This window comes from Alligator sinensis, unplaced genomic scaffold, assembly GCF_000455745.1.
Source record: "Alligator sinensis unplaced genomic scaffold, ASM45574v1 scaffold276_1, whole genome shotgun sequence".
In the NCBI taxonomy this organism is placed as follows: domain Eukaryota; kingdom Metazoa; phylum Chordata; order Crocodylia; family Alligatoridae; genus Alligator; species Alligator sinensis.
The window spans coordinates 627,311-646,337 of NW_005842432.1; the positions used below are offsets into that span (position 1 = coordinate 627,311).

The 19,027-nt window shown below is 40.0% G+C and overlaps 1 protein-coding gene across 1 annotated transcript; it reads right to left on the bottom strand.

Moving 5' to 3' along the window:
• Positions 1–2,357: 2,357 nt before the first annotated feature.
• On the bottom strand, positions 2,358–17,259 carry CLRN3 (clarin 3). The gene is made up of 3 exons (XM_006030248.2): positions 16,902–17,259; positions 10,214–10,393; positions 2,358–4,561 (listed from the first exon to the last, which is right to left on the bottom strand). The coding sequence occupies exons 1-3, from the start codon at positions 17,131–17,133 to the stop codon at positions 4,287–4,289; spliced, it is 687 nt and encodes a 228-aa protein (XP_006030310.1). The 5' UTR covers positions 17,134–17,259; the 3' UTR covers positions 2,358–4,286.
• Between the last annotated feature and the right edge of the window lie 1,768 nt (positions 17,260–19,027).

Genomic DNA, 19,027 nt, shown 5'->3' on the forward strand with positions numbered 1-19,027 from the left:
GAGGGGAAGTATCACCTCCTTGGATCTGTTTGTCATGCATCTGCTGATGCACGATAAAGTGCCATTAGCTTTTCTGATGGCTTCGTCACACTGCCGACTCATGTTCATCTTGGAGTCCACTAGGACTCCAAGATCCCTTTCCACTTCCGTGCCACCAAGCAGGTCATTTCCTAGGCAGTAGGTATGCTGGACATTTTTCCTCCCTAGGTGCAGCACTTTGCATTTCTCCTTGTTGAACTGCATTCTGTTGTTTTCTGCCCATTTGTCCAACCTATCCAGGTCTGCTTGCAGCTGTTCCCTGCCCTCCGGCGTGTCCACTTCTTCCCATAGCTTTGTGTCATCTGCAAACTTGGACAGAGTACACTTCACTCCCTCGTCCAAGTCGCCGATGAAGACATTAAAGAGTATCGGTCCAAGGACCGAGCTCTGTGGGACCCCACTGCCCACACCCTTCCAGGTCGAAGCCGACCCATCCACCACGACTCTCTGGATACGACCCTCTAGCCAAATCGCCACCCACCGGACTGTGTAGTCATCCAAGTCACAGCCTCTTAACTTGTTCACCAGTATGGGGTGGGATACCATATCGAAGGCCTTCCTGAAGTCTAAGTATACGACATCCACCCCTCCTCCTGTGTCCAGGCGTTTCGTAACCTGGTCATAAAAACAGACTAGATTAGTCAGGCATGATGATTAGGCGATTTGGCCACCAAATTGGGCCAAATCTCTTCCAAATCAAATCACCACCCGAAGCTTCGCACGGCCCTAATAGCCAGCAAACTTTCTATATGGGCAGTTTAGCAGAAAGATCATATCAAAGGATAAAACACATGAGACCTCATAAGAAAAGCTTCAGATCTTGAGAGATTTCCAGACTAATTTTTACAGACTCCAAAGCTTCAATAAGCACATCGAACTGAGGATGTATATTGAAAGTAAATCCCTGACTCTACTTAAGTTTCCCTATTAATGGTCCTTTACTGCAGTACAAATATCAAAGTCATGGTCAGTCATTTATGTTCCAAGAAGGAGGTACAGGTCCTCTGCTCATCTGTTGCAATGACTTTATGCTGTTATACAAAATGCCTGAAGCAGATTTAATTGTGCTGTGTGATGCATGTTGGCTTTAGCAGAGGAGTGACAGTTGCATGCTGAAGCTGTATGACTTTTTTGCAGCCAAAACAAAACTGGCAAATGTTTTGGCTTTGTGCCAGTTCAGCTTGTGGGCCCCAAATATCTGACATTTCAGCTGAAATGTTTGCTGTGGTGAAAAATAGTTGTCAGGGTTCTTGTCAGAAAGTGAAGACTGGCTATGGTCATCCTGCTTGATGCACATCTTCAGTCTCTTCATACAGAAAGAAACTAAACTTTTTCTTGTGTGACACTAACTTTGTGCTGATCTACTCCATATACACTGCTCTACTACCAGACTTCTGCACTGAACTTATACTTTCTTCTGATAAAGCATAGTGGATATTTTAGCCTGAAAGTTACATTGACACAACCGACAGCTTCTGAAGTTGTTAGGGGGTTTTTTGCGTGTTGTTTTTTTTTTGAGAAATCATATTGCAGGAAAAACTCTAGTATCCACAAAGATGTTCTTCTTTAGAATCCCTTTTTATTTCATGTTCAATTGCCCATGCTGGGGGTGCTCAACCTCTGACCTGCATTCCAGATCCAACCTGTGGGTTTTCCCAGCAGTCCAAAAATCCAGCATTCAGGAAGCAGTGCCAGCATTAATTTCAGATCCCCTGCTGTCAAATTTCTGGATCTGTGGGGAGCCCTGAAGGCTGAATGATGTGGACTGCTATGCAGAGTTGGGCCAGCACAGCTGGACTAGCCAGGGACTGGCCCTGCACCACTCATCTAGCCCACATGGCCACACATTTAGCAGCACTGTCCCATGTCATTGAATGAATACATATTGAGCCTGGCTCAGGAAAACTGTGGTAAACAGAGGTCACATGATAAAGTTAGCTAAATGTTGAAATGATGTTGTAGACATGGAGAAGGGTACTATGTACCAGAAAGCTTGTCTAAATCTATCCCAAGTATGCAGTTTGCCCAATTAAAGAAATATATTTGCTCACAGAAATCCTTGTCTCTTACAAATTAAGAAAGGCATTCAACAGTGGGAGCAAGAGAGTGGATGATGCTTGTTGTTGTGTCTGTGAATATCCATTCCCTGTGGTATGAGCATTAAGCATAACCTTAGAGTTATATGTTCTGCCTTCTTACCCAGAGGAAGGTCAGGTTAGTACTTATGCTGAAAATTAACTATTTTAAAAGAGAAAGAATCTGTCAGGGTAGCAGTAAAGATTAGAAGAAGGAAGCTAGAAAGCCAGGAGTCTGTTTTCTTTAAGTTTAAAGTATTGTATTTTTATTTAGTTCCAAATAATGAATGAGAGCTTTGAATCCACAGTATTGCATATATCCCCCTTGGTGAAAAGGTGATTTAACTTTCAAGGAGCAGGAAAGCCACACCTGTGCTAAGTGCACTTTCTACTTCTGCTAATTGCAGTAATCAAGCCTATTAATAGTCTAAAATAGGGATTCTCATACTTTTTCATCACATGACCAAGAAATGAATAGTTGACACACATGAGACAGAAGTGACAGTTTTCTCTTGATCTGGCCCCTGAAAACTCTACAACTGTGACCAAACAAAAATGCATGTCTGCAAAGTGCTTTAAAAGGGCTCTATCCCACAAAAATCTGAACCCTGAAGACATTTCAAAACAGAGCCTCTTTTGTAACTTCTGTCTAAGCTGCTTCCTAGCCTGTCACTGGTTTCAGAATAGGAGGGGGGAAAGAGAGTGAAGGGAGTTTGGTCTGGGGTTTTTTCAGCCCCAGCTGGAGGTTGGGGGTGGGTGAATTGGAGCCAGCTGTGGAACACCAAAAACCAGTTTCCTTTGTTCCCTTTCCCCCCTCCCATTCTGAAAAACAGCAAGGGCTAGGACGGAGGAGGGGTCATTGCTAGGGGAAACCAGCAGCAGGCTGAAACCAGTAGCTAGATTCCTCTCCCTCCTGGATTCAACAGTGAACTTCTGTTTGGTCTGGGAGATCGTTGTAATTTGGAACAGTTCCTGCAAAGTGCTATTAGTTACAACAGGGAGCTGCACTTCTGTTTGTGAGCAGAAATTTGCCTTCTCATTTATATTTGCATGTCATCTCCCTTCTTGTTTATAATTGCATTACATCCCTTTAGCATATTGTCATTGTGCAAACTAAAAATGTGTATGAAGTCATTCTAGATACGAGATAGCAGCTACAGCAGAATGGGCCTGTCTGACCCTATGCTGTGGGTGGATTTATATGAAACTGGCAACATCTTGCATAGTAACTAGGTTCATGCAGTGAATAGTAAACAAGAAGTGAGCCCATAGTCCAGAATAAAGTTATCAAAAACAACTTTTAGGCAATGAGCAGCAGTGTGAAAGCGATTACTTTATGAAGAGGAGAGTAAATGAAATACAAGACAAGAAGGGAAAATAGCAATGACTACAGTGGAGAACAAAGCACTGAGGCCCCAGAACCTTTTCTTCTGTATCACAGGAAATCTTAGGTTTTCTTGACTATTTGAGCTTTCAGATTAAGAATTACTGTCGTCCAAAACAATGGCCCAGGAACAATAGAAACAGTTGTTTCTAACTAAGCCTGTGGTCAAAATGTAGAAATAGCATTTTAATATCTTTATGTCTCCTTTCTCCACATCCATTCATAGCATCTGACCAGGTAGGCTGTTGCCTACAAAACCTTTTGCCTCTCTGAACCAGTGAGTTTCTAAGGAGCCACCTGCCCTACCTTTTGTCTTTTTTATGCCTCTCTGATACTTGTGCTAGATAAGGGCAAATTCATTCCCCATTGTTAAGTCAGAAGAGCTTCTGGGAAGGTTGTGGAGGGTGTGCAGAGTGTTGCAGTAGGATTTATTTGGATGCAAGATGGTATAGACTTGGAATAACGTTTCCTGGAAGCCCCTGCCCTAAAACTGAGTCCCTGTGTTTGTTACTGTTTTGCTGACCACTTCTCTGTAAGGGACTGCTTTGAGGGAGCAGAAGAGAGCTATACAAAGTTCATCCTTAAAGGATCCAAAGACGACTGAAGTACCTTGGGATCACTATTTTGCTACATTAACTTACTGCCTTCAATCAATGAGTATTGAAGACATCAGTTGTTCAGTACAATGAACCAAAGAATAGTGCAATTTTAGTGTTTAAATGATCAGTTCTCACTGTCCAAATTAAATTATCTTCCACATCATATTTAACTTAAAAGAGTTGGCATCCTTAAAACAAAATACCATCTTTTGGTGCATTTTCTATGGGTCTTTCCTGTTCTTTCTTCTCCGAGTATCTTGCACGGTGATAGAAAAATATAATGATGACAGTGGCAACATTCAAAAGAAGGATAAGCAGCATGATCCAGTATGAGTAGCCATAATTACTGGTGGACTTTTCATATTGATTTGTAGAAAATGTACATTTTGAAGCCAACTTTACTGACAGCTTGTTTGCCTCTATATTCGCTGCAAATAATATCATGGCTAGAAGAATGAAGATGCCTAGAAAATATAAATACAGATGTTACAGAAAAGCATTCTTTGGGTAAGTTTAGGCAAATACAATAGTTCTATTGTGTATTTTAGTCGAGAAAGTTACACCCATGTGAACATTTTCAGATTTTTTCAAGGAGAAGTTTGCATAGTGCAAATGTTGCTCTTGGACTTTGTAGCTGTATATAATATATTCTATTTGAGCCATGTATTCAGTTTCTGTTGATGTCAGTGAAATTTTGCATTGGAAATATATAGTGAGGTTCCGCAAGAGTTGATACATATGAACTGTAGATCAGAGTCCTATTTTTTTACAGACTTAAACATATGTGGATGTGGTGGTTACCTTAGGACTTGGCTAAATAGTGTTGGAGTCTGAATGTGTTATTAATGCTGCTTGGAATATTTTTCTTGGAGCTATTTGGTACGTCTACATGAGACACTTCAAGCTCAGTAGGCTAATTCTACTGCATATTAGCACAGTGGGCAAAACCTGTGCTAACGCGCTAATGCACAATAGAATTTGTCTCCTGCTTGGTAGCATCACCTAAAATGCATGCGCCAGCGCTACTGTGCAGTAGCACCGGTTACTGTGCATTTAGTTAGTACCTGTTATTACAGGTTATTACAGGTTCTAAACTTAATGTGCAGTAACCACTGTGCACATGTAGATGTGCCCCCTAATTAACTCTCTGATTCTAGTTCTTTACAGGACCTACTTAGCATTAGGGCTGTGCCAGGCTTCAGACAGAGCTTTGGATCCACAGAAGCTTCAGACACTTTGGGGTCTGAAGCAGCACATCCGGGTCGAAGCCTCGTTCAGCTTCCTGAAGCGGTTCGGAGCCACCTCGGAGATCCGGCCATAGGGTATAATGGGGAAACAATAAAATATCTATAACTTTGTTGTTTTTTGTATGATTTGGATTAAATTTTCAGAAGTAGTAGACTATGCAGAGAGGATAGAGTCTGCCAAGTTTTGAGATGATCGGTGCAGGAGTTTGGGGGAAACATCACCCCAAATTCTTGAAAGCAAAACTCATGTCACATCTAGGTGTTACCACATAGCGGGGTGAAATCTGCAGGGTTGGTACCTCTTACTGAGGCCACAAAGCCTGCTAGGTTTCAAGAAGATCAGTGCAGGGGTTTGGGGGGAACTGCCCCTCAAGCTGCGGACAAGCAAAACTGGTGCCACGGGTACTTGTGGGACAGACTGTCTGTCCTGGGGCAGGGAGGGGAAACACTGCTGCAGGCCTGGCTGCTACGCTGCTGTGTTACCAGTTACCAATCAATTAATCATGATTCACTCAGGGACCAGGGACTCGGGGACCAGTTCAATACACAGGACCTGGCTACTACATAACGATTTAACGAGCATCAATCAGCACCTACAAAACCAGGCTAAGGAGAGGAAAGAATCAATACAGACAATAACTGCCCCAAGACAGACACAGTCGTGGCAAGAGTTTTGTCTGTCAGCAGCTAGGGATGCAGGGCCCCAGAACCCACCTGCACCGATCTCCTCCGCAGCTGGCAGGCGTCACAGTAGGGGCCACCATCCCTGCAGCTGTCACCCCGCTGCACCTTAACACACATAGTGGCACCCATGGCAAGGGTTTTGCTTGTCCGCAGCTTGAGGTACAGTTCCCCCCCAAACCCCTGCACTGATCTCCTTGAAACTTGGCAAGCTTTGTGGCCTCAGTATGAGATACCACCCCTGCAGCTTTGACCCCCTGTGGTGTGACACAGCCGTGATATGAGATTGGTTTTCAAGAATTTGGGGTACAGTTCTGCCCAAACCCCTGCACCGCTCTTCCAAAACCACTACACCGATCTTCTTGAAACTTGGCAGGCTTCATTCTCTCTGCAGAGTCTACCACCTCTGAAAATTACATACAAATCATACAAAAACCAACAAAGTTATAGATATTTCATTGATTCCCCATTATACCCTATGGCCAGATCTCCAAGGCAGCTCCAAAGCTTAGGCTGAATCAAGGAGGAAACCTGGTCCGGAGCTCCAGATCAGATCGCAGCCATCCGAAGCGGCTGGATCTGAAGCTGGATTGGATTGCTGCTGACTCGCACAGGCCTACTTAGCATGTTGTTCTTCCCATTTATATCGCCTATTGTATTTTTTACCTCCTTCCCATACTTAAACCACCATACCTCTATCTACAAGTCTCAATGATCAGAAAATCTTCTGAGGGTGTTATAGAATTTGGAGATCAGTAGTAAGAAATCAACAGGCTTTAAGGAGTGATCATGTTATATTCACCTGTGAATATGGCTTTATTTAAAACAGTAGCTGTTTTCCAAAAACAAGATGTCAGGTTCTCTGAAGAAGTAAATCAATATAGCTCCATTGACATTGGAGCAGTGAAGCCCATGTACACTAGGAGAGATTCTGTCCCAAGATCCATACTGCTTGAGAGGGATTCCCCAGATGAGTTTCAAAATGCTATTTAGTGTAAAGCAAAAGCAGAGGTACCCAATATAACAGTTTTGCATTTGAAATGCTTTAGGAGGATGCATCTCTAATACTGAAGCACCTTGTAATCAGATATTTTTCAGTAACTTCTCCAAATCCAAAGCCTGCTCTTAGGGGAAGCAGAATCCTCTTGAGATAAATTCAGTTTGAGAGATTGGTTTATTACAGTAGCAAGATCAGAAGGATAGCAAAGGTATGTTAAAGGAAGCCAGATGCAAGCCTAATGGGTGAATGATAGGTTATACCTCCAGGGAACTGCTTGCAGGAGTTCAAATCTCTACTAATTTTTTATCTTAAGGAATATTTTATCTTATTATCATCTGTAAAAGCATTTTTCTCATAAAGAAAGAAAAAAATGATGGCATTTTCACAATTCTAAAACCTCGTGTATTCTTTGGATTAAAACGTAATTGTTTCATGTATGTGTGTTGGGCTATTATGTCTTTGCAGACTTGAGTGAGATAACAAGGTGTAGCACTGCACAGGACTTTAAGGCTAAGTACAAAGTTTCAAAAAGCCTGAGGTGGAATTGGTTCAATCGTCACAGGTTTTTCTAAGCTGCATAGATTGAACCGATAACAGACTGAACTGTTGTTCAGTGTTTGGGTGGCCAAGACAAGCAGAAGCCTGCACTAGCCCAGGCCAGGGGCCTGGGGGTGCTCATGAGCACCACCCTTTGTGGTCAGCTGCCTAAGGCTGCTAAATCAGCCCAGTGGCAACCCAGGCCTGACTGGCTACTGGACACCCACCACCCCTGCCCCGCTGTCAGCTGCAGGGAGGGGAGAGGCAGTAGAAAATTCCTCCCTTGCCTGAACCTCTGAGAGGGAGGTAGGGAAGGGAAATGCACCACCCAGTCCTGGCCGCCCAACTGGAGTCTGCCTAGAATGGGAAAAGACCACACTGGGGGGCTTTTCACCACCCCACAGCCTGGCTAGCAGGGCTCTGATTGGCTCAGCCCCACCCCCTGCCCAGCCCCACACCTGTGAGAGGGGGCGGGGGGAATACACGCATCTAGCCTGGCACCAGCCCCTCCTACATTTGGGGTCTGCCTAGCATAGGAGAAAGACCCCACTGGGGGTGGGGTTTGCTCCCCTGCAGCCTAGCTAACCAGGCTGGGACCAGTTCAGCTCTGCCCTCTCTTTAGACCCTGCCTGAGAGAGGCACAGAGCGGGGTGAATGCAACAGCTCAGCTGAACACTGACCTTCCCCCAGCTGGGGGGAGTCCCCACTGGGGGATTTTTGCTGCCCCACAGCCCAGCTCACCAGGCTTGCATGGGCTCAGCCCCAGCCCTCCTACCTGTAGCCTTTCCCCCTGTGGTCGATTGCCGAGCTGGATGGGCACAGGGGGGCCCCCAGTGCACTCCCTGGCAGACCCAGAAGTGGACCCAGTACTTCCAGTCCACTTCTGGGTTCACAGCCGAGCATGTGGATGGCCCCCCTGCATTCCTGTGGGATGCTCCATGCGCCCCAACATCGCAGCATTCAGGAGCTGCACATGGTACCTCAAGGTATGTAGAAAAAACTTTTAAAGCTGTGTCTGTGTCTGAATTGCTGATTCTCTAAATCAGCATCAAATCTTCAGATTCGTATTCAGCCAAATCGATTCAGGGACAGTGATCTGAATCAATGAATTGAGTCACCTTCCCTGATTTGGGCCATATTCAAATCGAATATGGCCCACTTCGCACACCCCTACTAAATAACTTTAAAAATATGTGCCTTAGTTACTTCCAATACCTTCATTTTCCTGTCTGGGTTTCAGTAGTTTAAAAATGGTCAGATTATTCAGATCTTTGATGACATCTATGCATTAAATTATAATGTAAATGGTCATTTCTATTCATTTTCATTATTGTAATCAGTGAAGCCACTAACTTACTGACGGATGGATTAATTTAAAGTAAACAATAAAATGTTACTGTTTCTATAAGAGGTGGGATGTTTCAATATCAGTTTGAAAGCCTAAATAATGCAAAACCATCTTTCAAAATAATGTCAGTTTATAACATGTCCCATATCATATGGGAAATAATCTTTGCCCATTCTTAAAATTCATAGGCAAGCCATATTTATATATGGCTATGGAAAAGAGTGTTTGCTTGCTGTCAGCATAGATAAAATCAAAACTCCTTTATTGCCCCCCTCCCCTCTTCTGGTAAAAATGGGTATGTGAGCATGCATCTACAGTAAACTCTCCGGTAACCGGCACCTTACAAGCTGGCATGCTCAGTTAACAGGCATGCCGGCTTGTAAGGGAAAGTGAAACCGGAAGTGCCCACCGTGCCACTTCCAGTTTCTTCGAGACCCCATGGCGCAGGGCAAAGCAGCCTGCGCTGCCAAGCCCCCATGGCCCAGGGGCATAACAGGCTGCACAGGGCTGTGTGGGGCCCACCTCCCTGTCTTGCGGGGTCCACAGGGCCCATGGGAGGGGCAGCGATGCCACAGGAAGGGCAGAGGGACACCCCAGACACAGCGGGAGAAGTGGCAGCTGGGGCCACTCAATTAACCGACATATTTTGTTATCCAGCATCCCCCATTCCCAGGGGATGCCAGATAACAGAGCTTTTACTGTATTAACGAATCAGGAGATATAATCTGTACATACAGACATATGTATTAGATACACTGCACAAGTTCTCTTTGCTCCCCACAGCACGGTGGAGTTGATATAAATAAGAATCAGGATCTAGATACAAAGTGTATTATAAAATTTCTTTACCTGAAAATCAACTATCCAACAAAAATTATTAGGGGCCTTGAAATCAAGACTGGAGGAAACGGTTAAAGAACTAGGGTTATTTGGTCTGGAGAAGAGAAGACTGAGGAGGCAAGGGTTGATAGCAGTCTTCAAAAACCTGAAGGGTGATTACAAAGGATGATGATGGGCTTCTCTCTGTGGCTGTAGGGGACAAGACTAGGAGCATTGACTACAGATTCAGCAGGGGAAATTTAGATTGGAGATTAGAAGGAACTTCCTGATGATAAAGGCAGACAGACATTGGAACAGGCTACCCAGAGAAATTGTGGAATCCCCCAACCTCCTTAGAAATTTTCAAGAGCAGGTTAGGCTGACACGCAGCAGGGTTGGTTTAGGCAGGGATGATCCTGCCTTGGGAAGGGGCTTTCCAGTCATACTTTCCTGGGATCTAAAGTAACATAGCTTACATACTTACCATTTAGGGAATTCCAGGTGTAGATTCCAATAGGCCCCAAAAAAGTCTGATAGGGATTACATACAGTGTTACTACACGTAAATCCAGAACTCAGAAGAGAGCTGAACAAACTGAGAATCAGGAGCAAGATGATCACAACGTTTATACTTTTTGTTTCCATGTTATCCAATTTATCTAAAACTGAAAGAAAGAGTTCAGCATTAATACCTTAACTTGAACCTAATGATACAGGGAAGTGGACCCGACTAGGGTCTGCCTAGACAACTGCTTAGAGCCACGGTAGCAGATGGGTTACTGATCCAGCCTGGACCCTAGTCTTCTGACAGTCAGCTCTTGGCTTAGTTGGGTGAAGGTCTGGGTCCCAGTCCTGAACAGCTACAGCAGCCTGACCCAGGCCCCTTGGCTAGAGACTGAGGTCTGAATAATTGCTTCCTGTCCCTAATTCCTCTGGTTTGTGGTTCTACCCAGGGTGACTGCCTACGCCCTGGTCTGTTACAGACCTTGAGTTCCTGACCTGCCTGCTCCTTATTCCATAAATCTAATTGGGACCCTTGCTTCCCTGTCATTGTCTCTTATCTCTGAAGTTGTGACCCTTTAGGGTCAAGCCTGAAGGCCTGTATCTGGGTCATGCTGCTGATAAGCTTCGTGGTTCAGGCATTTCCCTGAAAAATGAGAAATTTGGGTTCAACTGCTGTGAGATACAAGGCTTGTCTTCTAAGCTTTATTCAGTCTCCTGCACCAGTAATCCAATGCCTAGGCTATAGGGTAAAAGGTACATGGACCTACCTCCACCATGCTTTGTGCCTAATCTTTGCCTCAAAGGCCATGTCTATACGTTGCCCTACAGTGACACAGCAACATGCTACATTGGTATAAGGTGCGCTACAGCAATGTAGTGATCACGTGGGTATACACGTGATTGGCAGCTACATCGCTGTAGTGGTGCACTCCCTTGGGTATAGTGTACTGCTATGGCGATGTAGCGGGAAAATCTAACCATGTGACACATGCACAGCAAAGCAACTGCCCGTACTACGCTTTAGTACTTACAACAGGAAGTACTAAAGCATGGCATCATAGCAACGTCACTATCTAGCGACATGTAGATGCACCCATTGTGTTTTAAAGTAGCCTAGTTTTTCTCTGCCTAAGGAATCAGAGACCGGTGGATTTCATTTACTCCCCAAAGAAAATTGGTGGGAATCAGCCATCTAAATAGTTTTGCAGCTGCTTCTGAGAATGTTCATTACCCCACGTTCCAGCCAGGCACATAAGAAAGGATGATAATTTAGGGTTGTAAGAAAAGAAGAATATGAAGGAAGTGGTGTCCATTTTTCATAAAATACCTGTTTTGGAGAGTAATAAGCATTGTTTTCTAGACTTCTTGGCAGTTTTGTGGCTGCTGTCAGGTGGAATAGGATGGCACTTAGTGACTTAGACATCTGCAAGCCACATTAAGTGCCACTTTTGTTGCAGTTGTTTTTTTAAGGTCTTAATTAATATGTTATAGGTTACCTTTCTCTGTTCTTTATTTTTGAAGGCTAAAATCCCATATTTTATAACTGGAATAAACAAAGTAATCTACAAAAACAGATTTGGTTGAAAATAATCAGTATGAATCTCTATTTAGATTAAACCTTCTACACATTTATGATATAAAACAATCTGAATGTGAGGGATATCAATCCACCTGTGGAGTCCTCCCTATCTTCTTCCACATATTCACTTGCTTGTTTGTTTTTACCTCTAATTGGTCAGAGCTCTTTAACTATGCCTGGCCTGTCACAATATGTTGGTTCTAGAACTCAGTCCAGCTCCCTTTTTAATGACCCCAATTTACCATTGACTTGAAAGGGCATTGTTTTGGGCTACTTTGTCTTCATGTGTCTTCCATTTTTAGTGCTATCATTGTACATAAACTGAAGATAAATAGTGTGTTTTTTCAAAGTACATTATAATCCGACCCGCTAGTCCAATTTCATAAATTCCATGGAGACCCCATAGAATATGTGTGTGCATGAATTTACACTTTTAATCAACATTATGGTGTCAATACTTTTCAAGTGTGTATCTGACTCCTGACAGGATATTGGACAAAGTAACAATACTCTCTCTAAGGTTAAAATATGTTCTTTGTGCTGATGTTTTTGCTTGTTGTTAATAAAGTTACATTCAACACTAGCTCAATGAGTGTATGTGAATCTGCCTCACCCTGCACAATCTGCACCAAAAGACTAAAATGCAATAAGTTTGCTTCCAAACTGAAAGCAAGACAAGACACTAAAAATATTTCACATTCTATATCAAATTAACTGAAATGTTGTTGGGCAGGCTGTTTCTGCCATACTTAAAACACAAACTCAACAGACTACTTGTTAGGAACAAATATGTCTATAAGGTGACTAACGGCTTCTGACATTTTTTGTAGCTTGTTCTGTCCATCACCTGAGAGTATTAAGCAGCCATGTTAGTTGTTTAGCCTATCTAAATCATTAGTGGCAGCTTATTAACATGCTGCTACTTTAGTTGACCTTTTCATATTCTGCACGGTTCCTTGACAAAATATGCTATGGAAAATCAAATATTCCTTCCAGTGGAGTAATATCCAAAATAAAATTTCAGGTACAATCATAGTAAATGTTTTTGTTAGCGTGTTATTTATAAACCTAATAATTAACCAGTCCTCTGAAAACAACCACAATGGAATAGCCAGCAAACATTTCTGATTTCCAAAAATAGCTATATAAAGGTTAAACTCTCCTGTTTGGTTTATGTTGACTATCTTTTACAGCACAATTTCCATTCTAATTCTTAGGCACAATGTCCCCTGAAATCCATGGAAGTTCCACATGAGAAACAGGGACAAGATATCTAATGGAGATCCACAGTGCATGAGACAGTTGCTGCTATTAACAGGATGGGCTGCGTGGTTAAAACAATGCTTATTATTCTTCCTAACAGTTAATTTATGAAAAAAGGACACCTGTCCCTTCATATTTTTCTACAACCCCGCCCCCCACAATAACATTTTTCTCAGTTCCACTTTGTCATGGCAGCTATGTGATAACACATAGCCTCTGCAATTTAAAATCCTTTTGTTTCTAAAATTGCTATGGATCAAATGGCTAGTGTCACTCTGAAGTAATACTTCATATTATAGTGGTTGGAATTTTGCTACAAAATATTTTTAAATGGTTTCTGAAAACACCTTTTTTTAATGATAGCCATGGTAAAAAATACCACCAAGATCTGAAAACAGAGTTTTCTGTAAATTTTATTTTCAAATTGCTATTTTTGTATTTAACCATTTCTGTACATGAACAGTATAGCAAAAACCATGAGCAATGTGGGGATCCAGACATGGAGTTTAAGATTGAAATTTCAAGCAAGTGGTGAGTTATACAAATATTAGCCACTTACCATCTCTCCAAAGCTATAGAAGACCAGTGTGTTCCATTTGGCCTTTCGTCATGTTCAACATTTAGAAAACAGACAGAACATGACTATTTAAGTTACTACACCATTTATTTTTATCAGTTAAAAATACATAGAATAGTTCTCACAGTTATTTTCTCACATTATAGTCTAATGACAGTTTTTCCCTTTTCACACTACTTTGTGGGGATATGGAATTCAGTTTTGGTGAAAATGGCAAAATAGCTTCCCTCCTCACCAACAATCTCATTAGTCGAAAGGGGTGATAGTTCTTTCTCAAAGAAAGAGATTGTAGTTTACTAGGATACTCTGACATTTGCAGTCTGATCAGTGGAGTTATTTTAATATTGTTTAATATTAAGTTTAAAGTGTCAGAAAATCTTTCACAAAAGTGTGTATTGTACATGTCTTGAGAATTTGCAAAATCATATAGAACAGGCCTCAGCAAAAAAAATCTACAATACTGCACAATTGTACAACCTACGATATTAGCTTGCAAAGAACAATTTTTCCAACTATTCACTTGGTCTAATAAAATATATCACATTTACCCAAATAACATTCCCTGAATATGTCCTTAGGCCAACCCAGCCACAACCAACACCTTTAGAATAAAAACACGTTACATTTTACTGTGTCATATATCAATTTAACTCAGGGACTCAAGCAAATTGATAGATTATTTTTCAAACATGTTCTTTACCCATCTGGTAAAGTTCTTGCTTAAAACAGTTGCTATGGCCAAAATTTACACCTCTTTTCATCATATTTAAATTTCGCCAGAAACAGGAAAGCCACAATGGTACATTGCAGCTAATAACTTGCCAAATATCATTTTACATTTTAGTTATAATTCAATTAGGCAGCAATGAAGCACAGTACCATGCCTAAAAATATAGTATGCAGGTCAAATCCTACCTGCTTTGCTCTTGCAAATATCCTGTGAGTGCTTTTTATTAGTTTGTAATTAATCCTTATATTGCAGTAGCACACAGATACCATAATCAGGCTGAAGACTCTACTGTGCTAATCATTGTAAAAGACAAAATGCATGGCCTACATTATTTCCAATCTAAGGTGGCCTTCTGCAGTGCCCTCTATATGGGTAAATTCCAATTTTTATAGATAGAACTGTGAACAGGAAAAGCACTGACTGGCATAAGGGTAAAACAATTAAATATAAACAGTTCTTATACATAAGCATTGTTTTTTATACCTGCATAGATATGATTTAAACTAGCTAAATCAAATCCTGATCTAGCCCTTCTACCATAACCAAATTGAATTGTTTTAATGGACTGATGTCAAAACTTCGGGTTTTAATATACCCTTGTGTAATAATTTTAATTCTTAAAGTAATATTTAAGCTATTCTGCTAGTAAAGATTTGATTGGAATGTAGATCTTACAATTTACATAAATTAGGATTGCATAGCCCTGCCATTATAATCATTTGATGTTCTGCTGTCATTGTAGTGTAATTACATCCCAAGGGTGAATTGGCTCCTCTTGTCACTGTTACAAACTCAGGTCCTGTTGGTAATGCAGGTAGAGCATTCTTGATAAATTCAGGTAATAATATTATGAATGAGGAAGAGCTAAATGATTCCAATCATTATTTTCTAAATCAAGGAGCTTCTGGAGTTGTCTGGCTGTGGTCTGTTTGTGCTAGTAGTGTCTCTGCCAAAAGTATGAGGAGTAGAAAGCTGTAAAATATTTTCTAAATTATTTAAATAATACTTCCTAATTGTAGGGCATTGGGGGCTGCTTCTCCTCTCAGGTTCATACTTAACCATTAAAGTAGTTATTCTGAAGTTATTGGATTAACACTGGTGTAAATACCACTGTACATCGTTGTCAATAGAACAACTCTCAGTAAAAATTTAAGTGTGTGTGTAATCTTTTTAGAATTGTCAGACACTTCTATCCACTTCAGTAACATTTATTTAACTTACACAGTTTCATTATTTCTACTTTGCTGCTTCTGGTATTTTGTTTCTAGTATTTTTTTTTTCATTTTTACTATCTTTCTCAAGGGTCCTTCCCTTCCCCTTTTTCATCTTTTTCTCTTTTTGTCTGTCTTAATATTTCTTTCTTTTCCTGTCATCCTTGTAAACTTATAAATTTATCAGATAGGCTTCTTGGCAATCGTAAAGAAAAAGAGCCTGAAAGGTGGATAACAAATTCACATTTCAATGTACATTTAATACAGTGTAGCATTAGAAATAAGAAATTGCCACTACTGGATAGCTATAGTAATATGCATAGAAATAAAAGAATTAAAATACTATTTTATGTTAAATAGAAGTTGATTTAAATGGAAATGGATAATAAATATTATCATGTTAATCTTTTTTTTCACCAATCTGTAATTTTAAAAGTTTAACTTTAATTATTAAAAAAATCAATGTATAGCATGTTTTAACTGCTTTGATATCAGTAAAGCATAGCTATATTATAGTCAATGGAATATAAGACTTATGACAATCTTTCTAAAAAAATTAAATTAATGTTTTATGTCAAACATCAGTGTCAGAGCACTGTATTTACTTGAGAAAACATACATGTTAGTTCCAGATATGTGTTACTCTGTTTTTATCATTAATTTATCCAGACTAGACTCATTCAATAGAACTTTATCTAATACTTTGGATTTTTTCTTTGAATAATCTACTCAAGCTTAAATCTATGACTGGCAATTGGGAGCAAGAAGCAAACTTCTAAATTAAGATTTGAAATACCAAATAATTAATTTTGACTTTAATTTGGCGAATGTCAGGAAAAATCTAGCAGCAATAATAAGTGATTTTGCAAACAAATTGTAATCTATGCATAAAAAGTCCTACTAGTCTTGATATGTGATATCTTTCATATTTTAAATCTAAAAAAATATTATTAGAATTCTGTTCTTTATTGAAAGTTTTACAAACATGGACTTGCTATTTCTAATATACCCATTTCCCTTTTACCTTGATACTTACTTTCCACAATGTGGTGGATTACATGTTCATGAATAATTTGAAAGTTTGCCCCTTATAAATGTGTTGATGCTATTATATGCTTTACTATTTGTTTTCTCCTTTTTAAAGTCTCCTTAATCCTTTGATGTTAGTCTGAACATTCTCTGTCTTCAATAAAAATATTTTACGTACAAACAAAAGAAATGAACTGCTGTTCATATATAGCTACGAAGATGGAATGAATCAAGGCAAGCCAAGTTAACACTATCCATTTACATTCAGTACAGTAGTTACCTTGGAAAGTTGTTTCTGGCATCTGAACTCCACCAGTTATAATCTGTGAACACACACCTTCGAAAATTCCATATGCGATGGTTACGGTAACAGTGCTTGAATTTGCTTGGGTAAAGGTAACCTCACTTGATGCCCAGTTTTTGGTTGCAAGAATGAGGCAGACTATCACAAAAGACCAAATACTAGTAAAAAAGGCAGCTGCAAACATCAACATTTTTTTCCTGGATGGCATTTTGTCACAAAGAAGTGTTTGTCTTGGGATTCAGAATATTTTTTTCTTATTTCCTTAGTCCTTTTAGTCTTGAGACTGTTCTCTGCCCTGCTGCTAGAAACTCTGGACCTCGTTCTTTGTACTGGCAGGAAGTTTATGCCAGTAAACTTTTAACTAGCAGCCATGGTAATAAAGATGTAAAATAAGTGAACTTTGGTCTGGAGACAAGGTGTTGCCATAGCTACAACAAAACTAATCTAACAAAGGACAGTAGGAACCTGCCACTATGGTTTCTCTTCATCAAATGATTGATTTATTTTGGGCTGTGCTTTGCCAAGTGAAATGAGACCAAAATACAGGCCTTTCCAAACAGATTTCCTGAAAGGTCTTCTAGACCTTGAAAAGTATAGGCGCTAATATAACACTCTTGCTTATGAAGAATTAGCAGAAATATTAAAGTACAACTTTCTTGAAGACTCTTCCTCAACCCAACAAGTATTAGCTGCTGCTTCTCCTGAGAAGCTTGTAACCAATCAGGAAATAAAACAAAAATTGCTACATTCATATCAAAATGGCTTTCTAAGGACCTGGAAAACTTGGGGTGGAAATATCAACAATAAAATCTTCCCTTTTTGCTTTTTTTATTTTGACATGTTATACGGTTCTCCAAATACCTTTAACTAACATTGAAAAAATCCTTTATGAAAGAAATCATAAAGCATTTAAAAGGTTATTATTTTATTATCAAGAGAAACTGTGCCTCCCTAACCTCTAACTTCATCATGCTCCTTTAACTTATACACTAAATACATCAATAGATAATGCATACAGTATTGAAAATATCTACATAAGGCAGATCATTCATTCATTCTGAAGCATTTAATTTTAATGACATAGCAGAGATCTAAAATAAGCAATATAGGAATGTGCCATTGAACTGTATAATTGAGCACATGAAAGGATATTGATGATACTACCCTAGACATTCAATATCATATACAATACTTATTAATAAACTAATATTTTATAGGTGGGAGGAATGAAAAGATACCATTTTTCTATCTTGCCTGCAAAGTGTTAGCCACATTTTGAAGCCTAAACATTTTTACCCTCAAAACTAAAGTGTGAGAGAGAGAATTATCTGCCATTTATTTTACTGAGACCAGTATTTTCCTAGCACTTGGATTTTCTCATCTGATACTTTCAATGCAGTGTTTTTAATGCTGTTGGTAAATGAACCCTTTAAGTGGTCTGTTGGATGCGTAACAGCACTGTAAACACACTGAAAGGTTTACCTTTTATGAAATAAGAGGAACAAAGGATTTCTAAGTGGGGAGCAGGGAGTGATGGGGTGGGATGGGGGAGTTTCCTTCTGGAGCTGCAATGACGTTACACTCTAGCACTCTTATGGTTAAAGTCTGCTTGATTTCTTCATTCAAAATTTTAAACAAGTGATTAGATTAAAAATTAATTCATTTTACTTCAGAGCTTTTTATTGGAGTTTTTGATCGTTATAGTTTCCATATCCAGTCATGTATCTGCTCAACTATCAAACTTTATTTTTAAAGATACTTTGGATCCAATTACTTTCATGACTTGAATTTATATACTTCATAATCTATTACACAGCATTTAATTTAATGGCAAATGTCTATCAACATGGGACTTAAGTACAAAAGATCAAAGCTCTGCTGTATATTTTTTGCCATGCCAAACAAGGCAAGATGAGAGGAAGATGGTTTTCATTTTCACTTTTACTTTTCAAACAAATGAATGTTAATTATAGAACTATACACAGACTTTTATGAACCTCATCCACACTGTATTACTTCTGGTCTAATGACTCTGTCTCCATGCTTTCTCCCCTCCACCCAATCTAGTGAACTGATGAAGCTCTGGGAGTTCCACAATACAC

Excerpts from the sequence above, each read along its gene's own strand:
- CLRN3 (XM_006030248.2), bottom strand. The coding sequence starts at position 17,133 with ATGCCATCCAGGAAAAAAATGTTGATGTTTGCAGCTGCCTTTTTTACT. Across the intron at positions 10,394-16,901 it reads GCCAGAAACAACTTTCCAAG|TTTTAGATAAATTGGATAAC; the intron begins GTAACTACTGTA and ends TCTTTCTTTCAG. Across the intron at positions 4,562-10,213 it reads CACCTGGAATTCCCTAAATG|GCATCTTCATTCTTCTAGCC; the intron begins GTAAGTATGTAA and ends TATATTTTCTAG.